Source organism: Lemur catta, chromosome 10 (assembly GCF_020740605.2).
Source record: "Lemur catta isolate mLemCat1 chromosome 10, mLemCat1.pri, whole genome shotgun sequence".
NCBI lineage: Eukaryota > Metazoa > Chordata > Mammalia > Primates > Lemuridae > Lemur > Lemur catta.
In genome coordinates this window covers 53931572-53952086 of record NC_059137.1, presented here as the reverse complement: position 1 = coordinate 53952086, position 20515 = coordinate 53931572, and the positions used below count along the sequence as shown (strand labels likewise).

At 34.7% G+C, this 20515-nt stretch overlaps 1 protein-coding gene across 2 annotated transcripts in view; it reads right to left on the bottom strand.

The window, feature by feature from the left end:
* Positions 1 to 20515, bottom strand: part of MPDZ (multiple PDZ domain crumbs cell polarity complex component) — a 163831-nt gene that overhangs the window by 37838 nt on the left and 105478 nt on the right. Inside the window, exons 22-26 of one of the 2 annotated variants that reach the window (XM_045563965.1) lie at positions 19170 to 19368; positions 13906 to 14010; positions 9907 to 9999; positions 3763 to 3940; positions 1015 to 1125 (exon numbers count right to left, since the gene is read on the bottom strand). In XM_045563965.1, coding sequence (XP_045419921.1) covers positions 1015 to 1125; positions 3763 to 3940; positions 9907 to 9999; positions 13906 to 14010; positions 19170 to 19368 — 686 coding nt within the window. The remainder of the gene's footprint in view (positions 1 to 1014; positions 1126 to 3762; positions 3941 to 9906; positions 10000 to 13905; positions 14011 to 19169; positions 19369 to 20515) is intronic. The other variant, XM_045563964.1, reaches the window with a different exon arrangement.

Sequence of the window (20515 nt, the reverse complement as noted above, 5' to 3'; positions counted from 1 at the left end):
AAAGGCAACCACCCTAAAAGCTGGTAAGCAGATAATTCAAAGAGAGTAGGTAGGTCTGACAGGATTGGTCAACTTAAGTCTGAAAGGGAAGTCTCTAAGAGCTTCAGGGCATCTAGGAAACGCCTGAAATGGTATGCAAACTTTCGAGTGAACGTGTATCTTTCTGAAGAACTTTCAAAGGGGTATGTGACCCCAATAATTGTTGGATATGAAAATATTTTTTTTTCGTGAGACATAAAGAAAGAATAGAAAAGACAGTTTTAAAATCTTGGCATAATTTTCATCTTCAGTATCATTAGGACACATCAAATACAAGAAGCCTCACTTTGTATCTTCTCTCTCAACAATATTCATTAAATGTACTTATATTTTCTAAAATATTTTTTAAAGCTTTTATCTGTAATGACTGATGGTAAAATGGGTTAGTAGGGTTTTGTCTAGAAGTAGTTATACAGTGATGAAGAGCTATACAGTGATTGTGGCTGGGAAACAGCAATTATGAAATCACTTGTAAATAAACAAAGTCTACCCTGTGAAAATTTAATGTTTAGTGGCATACACGAATACATTAAATATCATTCATAGGTAATCATGGGATTGAATAAGCAGGAGATTCTGTCTAGAGAGTAAACTTAAAGCAAATGTAATTTCTCTGGCTTCTGAGGGACTCCAGTAGAGATCATGGGCTATTAACCTGAATGACCATACCACATCCCTTTTAACAACTTGTGTATTTTGTGATTATAATGATTACTAGATACCATCTACATACCTATGGCCACCAACAAATCTTACTTCCATGTGTTTTCAACAGACTTCAACAGTCTTTATTAAACATGGTGGAAAGGATTTCCAGGATAATTCAATTTTTGAAAAAGCAAAACAAATTTTAGCAAGTCTGAGATTTCAGAAATCGATGTCTTTGCTCATACAGACAACTTGGCCCTTGATACATTAGATTTCCAAGTTGAACACTGTTTGGATATGCCTACCTTGCCCTTTGTGTTCGCTTACCCTTGGTCTGTTTATAATGCTCTGTACCATAAAGACTACAGGGTTGCCTGCTTTCCGAATGGCTTCCACAGCTTGCTCATGGCTTGCATCTCTGAGGTCCATTCCATCCACCTGCAATGGAAGGCCTCAGCTTAACATTTCAAGAAGCTACAGAACAACAACAACTTGTGGATATGGAATTTTGAGGATCCTTGGTTAGGACCCTGGAAAAACTGTTTCAGCATCAAAAATAATTGAGACAACTTGTGAGGCTGCAGAACTTTTCATCTGTCCAGCAGACTTGTGGTCCCTTGTTTAGGACACAGACTTCTGTCTCCAATAATCAACTGGAATAATAATAAATTGGAATGAAGGCTCTGCTTCTGCATTCCTTACATTGCTCAGCTGTTCCTTTAAATTAATAAATCAGTATCATTAAAGAAATAATACAGGGGAACTGCCTAGCTGCACTGGCTTCATCATAAAAGTCACTGTACTAATTTTCTTCTAAGTCATTATGGAGTGGTTTGGGAAGTAGGAGGATGATGCACTGTATATTTCTCTCTGTACAGGGGAGCTTGAAGTTAAAAACAAAATTCTAATATCCAGAAAAATCAGATTATGGTAAGGTTAGTTTGGCAAAAGAATCTTTGCAGTAGACATGATAGCAGCTGTAAGCCAAGAAATTGTGCTTATCTGTTAGTAATTCTTACATAAATAGGTTGAAAATGAAAGTTATTTTGTAAATTTCATTCAACATGGCTTGCCTGAGTGATGATCAGCTCAGCTTATACACTGTACGAATAAGAAGGAAAATAGTTTAAGAGGCCAAATGCTAATCCTGCCAGAAAACTACAGGATATTATTATCATTTTATTATCTCCAATAACCATCATATGATATATACAACAAAATAATAAACTCAGAGTGGACACACTTCTGGAAAAGAAAATTATTATATCTTTGTGTAGAACATTATCACTTTATAAGAATTATATATATTTAGTTAAAACCCCCTTCAGATTGATACTTGAATGACATAACAATATTTTTTCAGTACACATTAGAGATGGCATCTAACTTTTTGTAGAACAAAAGTCAGTATTCATGTCTACGAAATGTCTACTACATATTCCACTTGTGGGAAAATTTAACAGGATGTTAAATATCTTTACTCAAATCCAAAGAACTCTATACTCAGAATGGAATATTTTGCAGATCTCTGCTCACCTAGTCTACATACATTTTCAGAAACTCTTAGCAGAGACATATTTTAGAATCCCCAGGATTACAGAGAACTAAAGCTTTCTTATTTACTGGAAAAGCCCTGGCACATATGGCACTCAGCAAATCATTGCTAAATTGCATACAGTATTTTACAACACAAAAAAGTCCTTTCTTTTCAATTTGAAAAGATGTTTTAACTCTTTTCAGACATTTAAACAACATTTAGGGAAAATCTATGACCAATTATTTCCAGAAATAATTATAAATATTTCTTACTTTTTCTATTTAGATCAAAGGTATTTAACAATGAAGTATGCATAAAATAAACTTCCTAGTGATAACTAAAATTGGAAATTTTAGATAAAACCCTAACTAAAAGAGTTCTTTAAAGGGGGGCTAAGATATCTAATGAAAGTCATGGCTGATATGTTATAAGCTTCTTCTAAAGAATTACAGCATTTTAATGTATAAGATATATGGGCTTAGAAAATGAGAGATAATGACTTGTATAAAGTAAATATAATGGTCATTATAGTAGTAATAAAGTTGTTGTTATTTGGAAGTTGTCTCTTTTAGTCTATTCTGTAAATCCTGAAAACTCAGAAAATCTGGGTCAGGTACCCCCTTTCTCTATCCTTCTTAATAAAACTAAGCTTATGCTGATCAAATAATTTATCACGTTGTTCTGCAGTGACTTGATTACTTGTCAAGTCTGTCCTACTTGGCAGGCAGGCATGGTGCCTTGTTTACTGTGGGATGCCCAGAGCCTGTTATAGCACCTGGAATGCAACAGCTGTTCCAGGAGTATCTGTTAAGTAAATGAGTGAGTGACTCATGAGATGAGGGTCTACTTAAAATATTTAACTTTGCTTTGAATTAAGGGATTAGGTACAATTTGACCACATGCTTCTCTCTGGAACATAACAAAATACACATACATGTGTACATGCATGCACCTAAGGGTGCACATGCACACACACACACAGAGAACCTTCCATGGTGAACAGACACAGCACTGAGAAGGAGGAAGGAGATCCTCACTTGGACTAAGAAAGAAGTATTTAAATGAAAGGTAATCAATGTCTAAGCATTGAAGATTTTACCAAAAAAGACTCAGTTGGAAAAAAAAATCTTATCCAACAAAGTTTATCTACAATGAAATAATAATGATATTGAAATTTCAATCAATAATTTAATTATGATGTGTACACTTGTGTACACATATAAGTGTGTACATATAATTTTAAACAATTTGTTTTTCCCTAAAAAATTGGCTTTGTTCCTTTAAACAGAACATAATTATTTTACCTTGGAGCCAATGTTTTTTACAATGGTTGGCTACATCTCCAAATATCAGCATCTACATCAAGACATACAATCTGTTACCACATACTAAGAGAAAATGGATGAAAAAAAACAAATAAGAAAGAAATGCTTTAACCATAAACATATTTTACTCTAATGTTGGGTCAATTAACCATATAAAGATGACAATTTGCCTGGATGGAACAAGTGAATATTTTGACACGGAAAGTTCACTACCTCTACTATTCTATCTCCAGGTTTCAAGGTTCCATTTTTGCCAGCTGGACTATCTTCAAGAACATGTTTGATGAAAATGCCCCTCATCACTTCACCATTGCTTAGACGACTCCCCATCCCTCGTCCACCAACAATGCTGATGCCCAAAGATTTGCTTGGTTCTCTCCAAAGTTCAACCCTATAAAAAGAAATAAAATTGTACACTCTTATAAGAAAACATAGGAGAAAAGCTTCATGATATTGAATTTGGCAATGATTTCTTATATGTAACACCAAAGTTATAGACAATAAAAGAAAAAATAGACAAACTGGACTTCCTCAAAATTAAAAACTTTTTTTCATCAAAGGACACTATCAATAGAGTAAAAAGGCAACCTACAGAAGGGAAAAAAATATTTGCTAATCACATATCTGATAAGGGATTAATATCTAGAATATATAGAGAATTCCTTAAACTCAACAACAAAATAAAAGATATATAAATGGCCCATAAGCACATAAAAAGATGCTTAACATCACTAATCATTAGGAAAATACAAATCAAAACCACAGTAAGATACCATTTCACATCCATTAGGATGGCTACTATAAAAAGAAAAAAAAAACAAAAACAGAAAATAGCAAGTATTGGCAAGGATGTAGAGAAATTGGAACCTTTGTGCATTGTTGGTAGAAATGGAATAGGGTGCCGCTATGGAAAACAGTATATAAGTTCCTAAAAAAAAAAAAAATAGAATTACCACGTAATTCAGCAATTCCACTTCTGGGTATAAACTCAAAAGAATTTAAAGCAGGGTATCAAAGAGATATTTGTACATCCATGTTCATAGAAGCATTATTCACAAGAACTAAAAGGTGGCAGCAACTCAAGTGTCTATTAACAAATGAATGGATAAACAAAATGGTATACACATATAAAAGAATATTATTCAGCCTTAAAAAGGAAGGAAATTCTGAAACATGCTACAATATGGATAAACCTTGAGGCCATTATACTAAGTGAAATAAGCCAGCTAAATGAAATAAAGGACAAATGCCATATGATTCCACTCATATAGTGTACCTACAGTGGTCAAATTCATAGAGACGGAAAGTACAATGGAATGATGGTTGCCAGGGGCTGGGAGGTGAGAAGAATAGGGACTGATAATTAATGGGAACAGAGTTTTAGTTTTGTAAGATGAAAGAAGGTCTGTAGATGGATGGTGGCAATGGTTGCAGAGCAAAGTGAATGTTCTTAATACTGCTGAACTGTACACTGCAAATGGTTAAAATGGTTTAAAATAATAATAAATATTTTAATACAATGGAGTAAATGTTATGTATGTTAATTTTTACAAATATTATTTGCTCAGTTTATTAAGGTCTTACTAGTAGTAAAACAAGATAGCTTTAAATACTTCCAACTATGTATTTTGTAAGATCTGATAAATACTAATGTATTTCTGAAGATGATTTATTACAAGTAAATACTAGACTCACATTCCAGGCTGTGGCACATACCAATGTAAAAGTATCATTTTGCAGAAACTTTAATATTACTGACATTAAGTAATGAAGAAATTCAGCTACCACTGAACAGATGGTAGCTTCTAAGCTTAGCAACCAAAGCAAGAGGAAGAACACTCCTGCGCACACTATGTCAGAAGCTTGCCTCTGTAGAAGCCTTTCTTGCCAAGGCAAACCTGGTTACTAACATTAAGGGCATGAAGATCAGTGGCTGACAAACTTTTGCATGATCTGACCCCACCACTACCTCTCTAGACTCTTCTCCCATGGCTCTGAACTTTCTCCTCTCCACTCCAGCCACCATAGCATCTCCTTACCTTTCCCTAAGTTCCTCTAGCATTCTCCTGCCTTGGAAGCTTGGCACTTGCTACTTCCTCTGCCTCAAATGCATATCCCATATGAACAAAATAAATACATGAACTCATTTGTAATAATTGCAAATAGCTATAAGAGCTATGAACGGATTTAGAGTACACATCTTGTGAAAAGGTAGGGGTATAAGAATAAGGTGATTTGCAGTGAGGTGTCTGGCCAAGATACTCAGGGTGTTGGAGGAAAACATACCAGACAGAGCTTTAAGGAAATGATGAGATCCTGCTATCTGCTCCATGCTGTGCAAAGGAAGACAATGTTGGACATTGAGTAGGAGAATACAGCATGGTCAAGTAATACCCTCAACATTGACAGGTGAGGTTCCAGAGGAGAGGAAAGGCTGAAGTTGGGACTCCTGTGAAACAAAGGAGGTCCCGGTAAGAAAAGGCTGGGGAATAGCACCAAAGAGAGGGGAAGTGAATGGGCAACAGGTCACATGAACACAGATGCTGCGACACATCTTTCTTTGGTCAGTACTTTTTCTTAATTGGAATTCTATAATCCTAGAAACTCTACCTGTTTAGCTTAAAAGGATCTCACCATGACCCTTTATCGTATAAAGTCTTTGTGAACAAACTAGTTAAAATCCTCTTCATCGTTTTCTCTTACTCTAGGAATTCCGTGAAAGAAAAGAACCAATATCCTTCCCTGTTTCTTAAAGCCATTAGGTAAACTAGCAAAGTAAAGCAGTCAGGAGTTTTAGCCATTGAATGTACATATTTAAGGATCTAGAATACATAGCTAAGGCTCCTTAACTCTCCTCTGAAAATAAAAAAACGAAAAAAAAAAAACGTCTCCTAGGGCCCTTTGTGGTTGGCGTAAATTAGAAAGTGATTCTTACGATTTCTTGAGTGATACAAAAAAAACTGCAGTAGCAGCAAACATTAATTAAGGGCTTATCATGTGCTCAGCATTATTCTCTAAGTGAGTTACATATACTTTCATTTAATTTCACATCTTTCCTACAAAGTGAATACTCTTATTAGCCCATTGTCCATAGAAGCAAGAGGCACAGGGAGGTTAAGTAACCTTTGGATAACAGCACCATATATGCTCTCATAGGGTTTGGGACAGGGAGCAAAATTCTTCAGCTACCCTCCCTAGAAGTAAACGCTGCAAATCCTTAAAACAGTGGAGAAGATAACCAAAGACAGAGCTGCAAAAATGACCACAGGGGCGAGGAACCAGAGTCAGTATTCACTGAACACAGTAAATATCCATGGGGCAGGAAAAGGAGACCTAGAAAAGAAACAACGTACAGAACATGTTTACTTCAGAGTTAGTAACATAGAAAAAATGGCAGCTTTTCTCGAGATTTATACATAGGTTTAAAAGAAAGAAATTCAGAAAGGCAAAGGTAAAACACAGCTCTGAGCCCAGACTGACTAAGCAGTAAACTGAGTCCCTAGGTTCAAGTCCTGTTCTTCTGCTACTTAATAATTACATGACACTGGGCATCTTAGTCTCCGTTTGTCTTACTTTCCTCAGCTGTGAAATGGAGCCAATTAGAGTCTCTATATCAGAGTTTCTGTGAGGATTAAATTAATTTTATTTATATATCTAAAGTTTAAAACAAAGGCTATGTCACATAATAAGCAATCAATAAATCTTTTGGTATGATGAGAATGATGAGTATGATTACGGCAGTAATGAAAGCAAGATATGAAATTCAATCCATATAACAAATGAGCAAATGTATACCCCATGCCATCAATCCTGATATACCCCTAACCTTGTTTATTAAGACAAGGTAGTGTTTTCCACCCATCAGATTGAAAAAAACCTTTTAAAAAATGATCTTGTGATGGGCTAACAAGGACATGGGAAAAAGAGAAGTCTCATATTAGAAATAGAAGTAAAAATTGGTATAGCCACCTTAAAAAGCAAATTGACAACTTCTAATAAAGTAAAAAAATACATATAAATATATGGGACAGCAATTCTACTTCTGGATATATTCCCTAGATAAATTATCATACATATGTGTAAAGAAATAGGTATATTTACTGCACAGAATTATTATGATAGCAAATAACTGTTAACTACCCAATATTAACCTGATAATAAACCTGAATAAACTGTGGCATATTCATATATTGAAATACAACACAACTAAATTGAATTAATTAGATCTTTAAGTATCAAACATGATAGATTTACAAAACATAGACTTGAGAGGAAAATAAAGCAAGCTGGGAAATAATACATACAGTAGTATGATATCTATTTTGTACATGAAAATCACATGCAACATAAAAAAGTAACACACCCTATTTCACATCTTAAAAATGACACTTTGCTAAAAAGTATTCTCTGTTTCCACACAAAGTAAATTTTTGTTGACTTCATGAATAAATGGCCCATCACATTTCCAATGCTGTGAAGCATGTTCATAACACTTACTCCTCATTTACTAAAAGCTCTGGTTATTCTGGTCAGCTTTCTCATCATGTTCTACGAACCTTCCCCTAAAAGTAGCTTAGTGCTTCTATAGAAGCACTACATTAGTGAGAACAGAGTACCTTCTTTAGAAGTATTTACAGAAGCTTCAGACATTTTCTCTATGCAAGGTAATTACCACCTTTAGAGATATCTTAGACTAATGTGAAAGTTAAAATTGAGGAGAAAAGCATAAAAATCTTTCAGTCCAGAAGTTATGCTCTTCTTTCACATAAGAAAATTTCATCAGGTTTCCTGTGTTCAATTCCTGTGTCCTGCTTTCTCTTTGCTCAGTTATTAGTGACCAATATTAGATCATTATATTACTAGAACAAGGCCAACCACTAATGGAGTACTCACTATGTGCCAGGTACTATGCTAAGGATTTTACATGCATTATCACAATTAATTCTCCCCCAAATTTAAAAGGTTCTATTATTATTAAAAGATTCTATTTAAAAGCCCATTTTGCAGATGAAGCAGCTGAGTCCTAGCAGAGATTAAGAAACTTGTCTTAGAAAGTGTCAAAGCTAGAATTCAAACGTGGATCTTATTGACTCCAACTATTTTGCAATAGTGCCTTCTAAAAACTATTATACTTTTCATCTTATAATTTTGTTATTAAAACCAACCAACCTATCTTTTTTTCTCTGTGATTACTGTCCTCCAACAAATTTCAAGTTTATCACTATGACCACCTGCTACAAACCAGTTTCATCTAATTTATTTCTACCCCCATTGATTTTTTTAAGCAAACTAAATGACTTTCGAAGAAACTCAAATCAAAAATTTATTTTATTAATAGATGGCTGCAAATGCTTATTGTTTCTTTGAAAGCAACATAAAATGACATTTTCGGTATTTTGAAAATATTTAAATGTGATGGCCACAGGCTCAAGTTCATTTCTGAGCAGGGAAAAATCATTAAACTGTATTCCATCTCTGAATAGCAGAAATTCTTCTCTTGAGCATTTTATTTACTCACTATATAACAAATACTGATGTTTGCTAAGCACAAGGCACCATGATGATGGTTACCTTTATATCTGTTTGGAGGGAATATCCAGTGATGATTACTTAACATTTTACACTTAAAACAAAATACCTCGTATTGTTCATTAATTGTTTCATGTGTTTCTACATCTTGCTCAGCCCAGTACATTAGAACTTCCCTGAAGGCAGGATTTATGTTTTATATTTGCTTCCCGATTATTCACAAAATCATTGGCTTCAAGTCTGGTTCCATAATCAAGATTCAATAAATTCTTATTAAACTGAAGGTAACTTAGCATGAACATGTCTATATCTTAGTAATGCACAATGATATATCTGAGTATATTTAGAAAAATAACCTCTCCATTTTATGTGAGACTGGTGCTAGACAGACATGCCTTAGGATAAACTCAGCCTGTGTGATAACAAGGCTGCTTACTTTCTCACACAAACACACATTTTGAATATGTATGTTTTAATATCTGGTTTATACAAATGCTAGATAAAATTTAAATGAGCATTTGTTATTATACCTAGGATCCAGTTCTACACAATGTATTATCTATTCCAACTACATATACATAATTTTATCTAGTTAATTTTATTTAGTCCCTATTATGTGCCAGATCCTCACATATGTGTTAGCTTTAACCCTGTGTGATACACATTATTTCCTCCAGTGTATACATAAAGAAATGGATGGTTAGAAATAGTACACAACTTGCCCAATGTGACAAGTAGCAAGCTGTAATCCAGTACTTGAAACCAAACTTTCCTATCTTTAAATACTACATAGCCATTGAGTGGGCAGAATACAGAAATAGTCCTTACCGCCTGGGCTGATTCCAATTGCTGTATGCTGCATTTTGAAGTTCACTTTCTTCTCCTTCTCCTTCTTCTCGCTCTGGTAGCTCTGGAATGTCTCTGTTTAAAGAGGTACACAATGAGTACTCCAAAACCCTAGTAAAATCATGCAAGGTTGTCTCATACGTACTTTATTGTTGGTTTAGCTAAAAATACAGAACTGCTTTATATTTTCACCATACCTAGCCAGTAAGTATTACATATAACATTTTTATAGCAGGGAGAAAAGAAAACCTAACAAAGCAAAATAAAAACCTTACATTAGAATCAATCTACCATTACTTAGTCTGGCTATATAGCTGAATACAAAAGTGTTGTCTAGTCTGTTTTTTTTCGAAAGAAAGGAGTAGGAAGAAGGGGATAAATACCAAAATTTTAAAGAAAAACTCTTCAACAAGTATTTCTTAAATTCCTACCATGTGCAAGAATCTGCTAGAGGCACCATGTGGGTTATAAGCATGCAGAGCCATGATCCCTGACCTGCAGGAAAGTCTCATCAAGTGTGACAGGAATTTAGCATCTCTGCTTCCCAATAATAGACCAATACTTTCCCTTCAACTTTAGGAAAAAAAGTAGAAAGTGCTTATGGTCCAGCTTCAGCCTACCCAGAGGACTGGATACAGAATACTTCTTAAAGGAAGCAGTTTACCATGCACTTGTGTTCAAGGTTACTTTTCAATTTCCACAGCAACTCAGATTTTGCCAAACGCCAAGCATGTAGCAAAATGTATCCAGTCTGTTGACTGACCATAAATAAAACTACAATAACAGCTATATCAAGAAATATTTTGTTTTTCCAATGGCATACTTTGCATCAACAAATGACACTGTAAGGACAATAGAGAATTGTTAAATTGATTACGGTGTGTCCTTATGCTGTTGCTAAAAATCAGATTTCTAAATAAACATGTCCATATATTCCTTTTTAAAGTAGAGAAGACAATAAAAATTCTGATTCAATAAATGTTTTCAGTTGATTTTTATAGACATCAAAAATCTAAAGAAAGTATATATTAAAACTATAGCTATTCTCCACTGAGAGGAATACTAAACTATCTCAAATTATATAATCTTTGGACTTTGAGATCAGAAGTCATGTAATCCAATAATCCATCTGGGCTTGAATGTGCTTCACAACATTCTGGCAAGCAACTGTCCAGGCTGTCCTTGAATGTCTCATTCTTTCTTTGATCTCAATGATAAATTTGTTTGTAAACACTTACAACAAAATCTAATAGGTCCTACCCATCGGTTTTGTGTTTCAATTCCCCTCCTGTGAAAACTGAAGAATAAGGTTCTGAATGAAGCTGGGATTTCCAGAGTCTAACCCTGATGGTAGGACAGAACTGTTGGGAAGAGACCCAAGATATCAAGGAGTTGACTGAGAAACAGACAGTCCAAGTGAGAAGTCCTCATCTAGAAGATGCAAGGGAGAGAAGTGAAAACTAGGCCTAACCCTCTAGAAATATAACTGAAGAAAATATGATAGAAAAAGCAGGTTTGGCGGATAGACAAGAATGAGAACTCAGAGACAGTCCCTAAAATATTAATATATAGTGACAGCCATCAAATGAGAGGAGGAGGTTCTTACCCCTAAAGCCTAAGCTGTAGGAGGTACTCAGAAACATTCTTACCCATGCGCATCACGCTTCTGCCTTTTTAGCTATTAGAAGATAAATATCCTGAATCGTCTCGTACAAGAACCCCAATGTCTTCAAATGATTCTATAATCTTGAGTCTTTTCACTAACTCAACATGCTCTCCTCCTCTAACTGTGCTGCGGTTTATCCATCTTAGAGTGTGGTTTCAGGGACTCAAGTGTCATGTCCTTCTGCATTCACTCAGGCACAAAAAAAAAAAAAAAGACTTCTGTGCCCCTGTTATCCTGTTTGTTGCATGCCAATAAAATTTCTATCAACTATAATAACTATTTATAACTGTATATAGGTTCCAGATAAAGTAACTGGCACAAAGACACACAATAATGTAATAGAGCTGAGATCTGAATTGAGGCCATCATACACAAAACCTGAGCTCCTAAGCTCCATACTATATTGCCATGTATTTTTATGTGGCACATGTTTTATAGACTTGTGCAATCTTTGTTTGGATCCAATGGTTAAGAACATGAAGTCTGACTGCTTATATTCTACACTTGGCTCTGACATTTATTAGCTGTGAGGCTTGGGCAAGGTACTTAACCTCTCTCTGCTGCAGATTCTTCTGTAAAATACAGATCCTTTTGTTCTGTTTTAAGCACCTGGATATCAGTAGCAAATACACTTTGTCTGCAGTGACACAGCTAGTCACAGCATGGGACAATCCAGGCCATTCTCCTTTCTGTGCGGGGGTGGAAGCACAATGCTGAAAATGGCTTTTGTTCTAATAACTTGTGAGTATTTTAAAGCTCCAGAACTTAATAGGACTAAGATATTACCTGGTATATTCTTTAAGCCATTTGAAACAATATTTCAGAAGGACACTGAAATGACTATTTTTATCATTTTGATAAGAAGTTCTGGGAAACTATAATCAATTCATGCCATTAACCCTGAGATGGAAATCCTGGAGTAGAGTGTGGACGAGCTTTGTACAGGGTGGAGTGAATATAGTAGCCCTCGTCAACCCCTCCTATCTGTGGGTTCCACATCCATCACCAACTACAGATCAAAAATATTTTGGAAAAAAAATGGTCGGCTGCATCTGTTTTGAACATATATAGAATTTTTTTTCTTGTCATTATTCCCTAAACAATACAGTATAACAACTATTTTCATAGTCTTTACATTGTATTAGGTATTATAAGTAATCTAGAGATGATAGACAGTATTTGGGAGGATGTACATGAGTTATATGCAAATACTATACCATTTTATATAAGAGACTTGAGCATCTGTGGATTTTGGTATCCTCAGGAGTCCTGGAACCAATCCCCTATGGATAACGAGGGATGATTATACTCTTTTTCCCATAAAATTCATGAGGCCCTTAAGGACCATGACATTCCTTCACTTTATTAAACACCTAACGTACCTTCCCCTTCTCTAACACTTTCTGTGTACTGTATAATTTGCAGAGGAAACAGTGATGCAATATCATAATAAATACAGGGTCACTGGACACAAGGGTGCTCTGAGATGTTCTGACATCCTCTGAGGAATGGTAGAACTCTTCTGAGAAGACCTCAGAACGCTTGCAAGGCCATTTCTGCTATATGGTACGCTTAAAGAGAAATCTGTTTCTCAGTTACCAGTGCCAAGTGAAAAAACCAGACTAAAAACTGAAAGTACAAAATGGTGCATTCTTCATGGAAAATCAAATTGATATTATTTCTTTCCGTGCTCTGAACTCAGTCAGCAGTAGCATTAAAGCCCAGTTCTTGCCTTTCCTGAGGGGGTGGGGGGGGAGGATAACCTTTCCCTTTATTATTTAAAGGTTCTTAATATACTGCATATTAAGAGCCTTTAAAAAGTTTTCTAACACACGTATATGCCATCACCAACATTCTCCATAAGAACAAAAATATTAAAAAATATTTCTGGATTTGTATGTATGTTAATAAAGGAATAAATAACATTTCTGAAGATATATGATAATATTTACAAAAAAGGAAAAACATTATATAAAACCACACAAATTGTAGAATTGTAGGTTCTAAGACAATAAAATCATATTTATCTACGAGATGAATTATCAGAATTTAACATGTTAAAAGTGCTATGCTGGATGGTAGAATTAAAGGATTATTTTAATTCCTTGACTTGAATATTTATATATTTCTGAAAATTTCCATATTATGTAATATGTAATTGGGAGAAAGTGAAGAATATTTTTTTAAACCTTGGAAGAGAGAAAGGAATTCAGACTTTTTCTTTGCTCTAGTCCTCTCTGACTCTGGATTCAAAATTCCTCTTTAAAACTTGCTGTATTTTTCATTCATTGTAGTTGACTTAATGTTTCACTTACCTGCCAGTGTATGAAGAAAAAATGTCCAGTGCCATTATTCCTCCAGACTGTTGTTCCAAGCTCATTTTGAACTCTTCCAAATGCTCTGCAGGCACATAAGTAATTCTGGAATAAAACACAACCCATGAAAGCAAAGGGAAACAAAGTTTGCCTGTTAGGAAAGCTTCCAAAATACAGAAAAAAGATTTTATTGTCCCTCCATCCCTACTTTTTCACACATCTCTTTTAATCAGCATACTCAGCAGAGAATCCAACTTCAAAATCATATTCCATCGGCAAAAATAACAACGGAAATTAATTTTTAAATGCTGCCGATAAACTATGTGTTTACAAATAATTATATGGGGGAGAAAAGCAGTATTATTTATTTTTCCAAATGAGAAGGTTAACAGCAATTTTTTGAAGTTAAGAAGACCTACAAATCCTTGGAATAATAATTGTCAGTAATAATATCAATTTTACCCAAAGAAGTTTGGGTTCCCTAACAGAAACAAATTAGGTTTACTCTATCAAAACACTGAATATCACAAATTACTATCCATAATACATAATTAATTGTAGACATTAGCAAGAATTATCAATAATTATATTAGCTCTATTAAAGTTGTGAACTCTTAAGTCTGAAGTAGAAGTTAAACCATTTAAGTTTATGGAAAGATTCTTACTAATTCATAGCAATTTCTTATAAGTTTACTTTGGTTTCAAAGACTGACTGAATGCCTATTACGTGGAAGATACCATGCTAGATGCTGACTACTGCTGTAATGATTAGATACTGACATTTGAAAATTCAAGTTTACTGCTGTCCTATAAGGCTATTTACATAATTGATACTTTTAAGTAAGTTGTTCCAAGATCCTCAAATTAATCAATAGAAATGTAAGAGAAATACTGTACCTAAAGTCAATACATGATGTTTGTACAACTAAAAAAAAGTACGTACAAAATGTGCACGATATAGAAATCATGAAGACCATTTCCATCTGTCCATAATTTATCACTTAGACAATAAGTATATAAAATCTCAGCACTGAATGGCAAGAATAAAATGATTGTGTTTTATATTTTAATAAAATAAAAATTATACCAATGATATAATTTATTGAGAAGGATGTATAATTTCAGATATATTAGTTATTCCACAGAAAGTATCCACTTGTTTACTTCCCCAACATACGAAGTCACTTATGTTTGGAGTCAGAAAAAAGTTATATTTTACACAACAAAAAATACAGATAAATATAAAACCTAAAATCTTAAAAGACTGATCAAGAAAACTGGTATTGTTTAAAAAGCCAGGAAAAGGAGAGGGGGTAAAAGGGAAGACACAATCACAAAAATAATGATCAGTACAAAGTATTTAATTTTAAAATTGGTTTGAGAAGGTAAAGATGTTTCTACCACAAAGAATGCTGAAAGCTGAAAATGAGTTTTCCTCTATATCTGTTCAAAATTGTTTTTTTTTTTACCAAAGGGTAGAGAGTGAGGAGTTTTACAAATATTTTTCTGATACTTTGGGTGGCAGTGATAAAGAGCAAAGGAGGCAGTTTTCATAAATATTTAGCCCAATGTAGACAGTGACGCCACAAGAACAACATCCCACAATGCAATCACACATGCAGATCAATTCTAACACACACGTGGTCACACAACCACACAAACCACCAAATCACCAACAAAAAAATCCCAAAGCTGAATTACGAACTGCATAAACATGCAAAAGTAGTTTATTTGAGAACTGTACTAAAAATTCTTAAACGTAAACTAACCTTTAGTTACACAAAGGGTAGAAGAAAAAAGAATACCATTAATGATGCCGCAATGTGATATGGCTATTAATGCAGAGACTGAGCCTCCACGTGCAGACAAGATCATTCCCTTACCAAAGAGCTTGAAAGCTCAGTAGTTGGAAAATATGATTTTCAAATGAGTTCACAATAATCAGTGCAATATGAAAATGTAGCAATCTCATAGCTCTGTTGGAATTTATGTTCTTATATAAATGAAGAAAACAAGCCAAAATGTATACCCTGAATCTATATTTGGATCTATCCCTTCATTGGGACATTACAAAAGCACAAAATGGTTTTCACAGACAAGTTGTAACACACAGCCATAATGAGCTTTTGAATCACCGATACTCACACATAAAAGGGGGCTCAATCATCAGCAGGTGCTGCAGAAAATCTAGAATGTGAAGCATACGCCGTAGCATCTTTTTACAATGGTGTTAACAAATGTCAATGTCTTGTGCTGAATGTGAGATGCATACATATGTAGTTAAAAGTGGGTGCTCCTGGTTGATTTTTTTTCCCCTTTCCACCTCCCTCCGGTCTACACCTCCCCCAGAAAAGCATCTGCTCTTTACTGGTGTCTATAGCAGTGATTATTAATAAGCATGGAAAAATGTAACTGCAATCAATCTTTTATTCCTTGATCAGGAATTCATCCCACACTTTAGGTTAAGGCAGGTGAATTCTGATTCAGCTCGGTAATTATCTGGCAGATGTTATAAGCAGCTGCTGCTAAGCATAAAACCCTGGCTATTATTACAGAAATATAAGAGCTCCTGGCAAGGTGGAGTGAGAAGTGAAACAGAATGCATTCTGGTGAGGCTTCACATCTGGTTTTCCATAGAAAATAATGAAACCTGGAACTTAAACTGGCTGTTCTTGAACTCTTGAAACTCAAATTATCTACCCAGGCATGCATGAAGACACACACACACACACAAAAGTTCCTTGCTATCTATCGTAAATAGCAAAAAAGACATCAGTGCATTGTCTCAATAAGCAATGCTTTCCCTAAAACCAATCACTATGTAACTGAACCAGAGTCTTTTTTTAAGTCCCTACAATACACTTCTCCACCACCACCCAGATTAAGATAGGTCATAACAAGAAATAAAAAGAAAGAAATGTGGATGGAGCCTAGACCCAGGTAATGAGTACAAAGCTTAAAGGGCCAGAGGCATTGCTGTGGTTCCATTCAGAATAATGGAAGGACTGGACTTCCCTTTTGGGATGATTAGTCACATAGCATTCAAAGTAATTCTAAACCTTTTGTTTCATTCGTGTGCTAACTTTCATTCATTCATCAGGTAAGTGATGGGAAGGGGACAGGGTCAAAAATACTTCATGCAAAATGCACAGAACATGCTGCTCAGCCCTGGTCAATCTCAATGGATGACTATTTGTGCTTTATTACCTAACATATTTTTTTCTAAAAAAGAACTATGTAAGGACGATTTTAAGTTCTTTCTATCTTTCCCTCAATGAGTCAAGCTATAATTATCTGAATAAGAACATTAGTAGAACATTTGAGAAGAAATCAATGCGTTTGTTGACCAAGAGTGTGTGTGTGTGTGTGTGTGTGTGTGTGTGTGTGTGTATGTGTGCGCACGCACCCACATGCCTGTGAGAAAGAGATTGATTGGTTGACTGATTTCTGGAGGAGGGAAGGTTGTAGAAATTTTCTTCTTTTTTAAAAATGTAATATTCTATAGAATATTTTGCCTCCTGAGAACCTAAAGCAATTACTTACGAAGCTAGCTCTCTAAAAGGCCTTTATGGTCATCATAGAGCTGCTGCCTGCATGACTGGGTAAATTCTGCCGAATCAGCAAGCAGGGGTATATATAAACACACACACACACACACACACACACACACACACTAAAAAAAATGAGGATAGGGGAAAAAAGATTTTTGAGCTTGAAAATCTACCTCAAAACTTTTCTTGAGTTAACTAGATGCATAACTTATGCCAAATTGTCACAATGGTCTTATGTTTTGACCACTTTTAAAGTTCTATAGTACATTAGAACTAAGTGGTAAGGCTAGCACCAAGCACTAATTCTGGCGCTCAGCATGCCAAAGAGTTGGCAGGGGACCTGTATCAGTGCACAGAGCAGAACACATACATTATGCCACAATAAATATCAGTTACTAGGCCATCTACATTTTATACCACATCTAATCTATGTAAACTAAAACCCTTGCAATAAATATATAAGCTCCATGTGGATCTATATCATTCATCTTCTAAGCGAAGGAAGGAACACTGGCCACAAGTGGTGAGGAATGTGAATAAAGTTTCTCTTTTCTCGTGATAGAAAGACTGATTTATCTTTAATGGCATTCACTTGTACTCGAATTATTACAAGATAATTAAGGAACAGTAACATGATCTGATGATCTCCTCAAATATAAAAGTCAAAAAGGCATTCGAAAATATGAAAGCCCATTAGTGAAAACTCTTCCTAAAAATACTACTTCTTTTACGTAACACAGTAGAATCCACTCCAAATGGCATATACTTTTCTGCTTTTTATTGATGGCAGAATGAAAAACAGATTGTAGACATAGCTTTTGTTACCTAAGTTCTAGCAACACATAGTTTGCAAAAGAACCAGTAATATAGAATGCAGTCAGTAAAATAACATTAATACAAAAAAATCTCCCAAACTAGTAATCATTAGATCAATTTAAGGTAAATAATCTTTCCCTGAGCTCTTATTTTATGATTTTATCCCTCATATATTAAATGCAAATATTCAGTGGTTAATGCTAGAGGAAAAAGCCATATTGATGAGGTGTGACAATAAAGTCATGAACTGATTTTTATGTTGGCCTAAGGAATATTTAGTGACTTAAAAACCAAACCACATATATGATGTGCTTTTAGTACATTATGGGATTATGGGAAATTTTAAGTACTTCCCTACAAAATATCTGACATAACCTATAATCAGACTATACCAACATATTAGTGAATCCCCTCAGGTCAAGAGGTAGTTCAAGAAAGGCCAAGCTATAGTTCAGACAAGCACAGTTCTATATAGTCTTTCTCATGCCTGGCCCTTAGAGAGCTGGTTTGGTTCCAGGATTCAAAAGGGCAATTAGGTACTGTACAATGCCTTCTATTAAGGCCAATCCAAACTTCTTTCTAAGATCCTAAGAGTGGACCTTCCTGCTATGTGAAAGCCATATCACCTTTCATATCCAGGGTTGTTAATAGAAATCACTGGAGAAGTAAAATTAAAAACACAAAGCAACATGTTTTCAAAATTTCAACATTGTTATAGTCTTAAACAGACTATATTTACAATCAAGAACTATTCAAAAGTAATCTCTTAAGTGATTTACATTAAATAAATATGTGATAACTTTATATCTCAAACAGAAGTATATACTAAAAAAAAAATTCTAATTAATTGAATTTCCTGAATTTCTCAAGCCAAACTGGGGTCCAAATGATACTTACTTTATGTCAGGCCCAATGAGTGAATGTCTCCTCAACATAGCTCGTGCCTGGGCATTGGTTAAACTGATGGTAGATTCTTCATTAATAGACAAGATGCAATCTCCAACGGCAATCCGGCCATCTCGACTAATGGCACCGCCATGAATAATGCTTCGAACAATCATCCCCAAGCCATCTTTATTAGCACTTACTGTCATCCCTATGGGAAAAGAAAAATGCAGGTATGTATTAAATATAGGATTTTCAAATTCATTTTAATTTTAATTTAATAGTCCCTATGGATTTGTAGATAAAAGATAGGAATAACATTTTTAGCCAATAAAAAACAACAGAAAAAAAGAAGAAAGTGTTTCTAACAAAAATATTTTTAAGTCAATTTAAAAATGTTTGTGAAATTGTATATGGATAAAAATACTCCATGTTAAATACATTAGAGATGAAACAGGTCTACACTGTGGAATGAATATAACTTAGACTATTTGATGTGTTGCTTCCTTAATGTGACAGTTTCAAATTATTTATTCTGTAATAGCAGGTCATCTGTTATACATGTAATAGAATAAAAACAGGACTACAAATAGAAAATTAATTCTATATATTAAGAAATTCTCTGCTTTCACCTTGTTTCTAGATCATTTGCTCATTCAGAATCTATTTACTATATGGTTACAATGTGCTAAGCACTATGCTGGTGGCTTAAAATAAAAAAGCATAGCATAGAATTCCTAGCATCAAGAAGCTTATATTCAAGTCTTAATATCCAGAGCCTATCACAGTGACCGCAGGTATAGTTTGTTGAACTGAACTGATAGGAATTTAATTTTAATCTATCCCCATTTCATCTCTGAACTTCTTGAGCTCCCAATTTGGATATTCACTTGTCCTCTTAACATGTTCCCTGGATGTCTCACGGGAAATGCAACCTTAGAATGTGTAAAATGAACTTGCAATTTTTCACCTCCTTTTATTTCTCCATTTTTCTTTCCCTTTTGGCAAATGGAACTATCACACCTCTCTCCCTTATTTAAAGCAGAAATATTGCAGTCATTCTTGATTCCTACCTCTCTCGTACTCCCTATGTTTAATCCAACACCAAGTCCTGCCATTTCTATGTTCAAAATTTGTCTTGAATTCATTTATCTTTCTCCATTTTGATACTAACCTAAGATCAAGCCAATGGTTTCTCTTGTCTGACTTTTGGCAACAGCCTCCTAACTGGTCATCTGCCTTACAACATTGTCTCCTTCAATGCATTCTTCTCACAGAAGACAGAGAGACCACTGCAAAAAGACAAATCACACTCCAACAATCCCTTGGTTGCAACCCTTCAGCAGTTTCCTGTTATG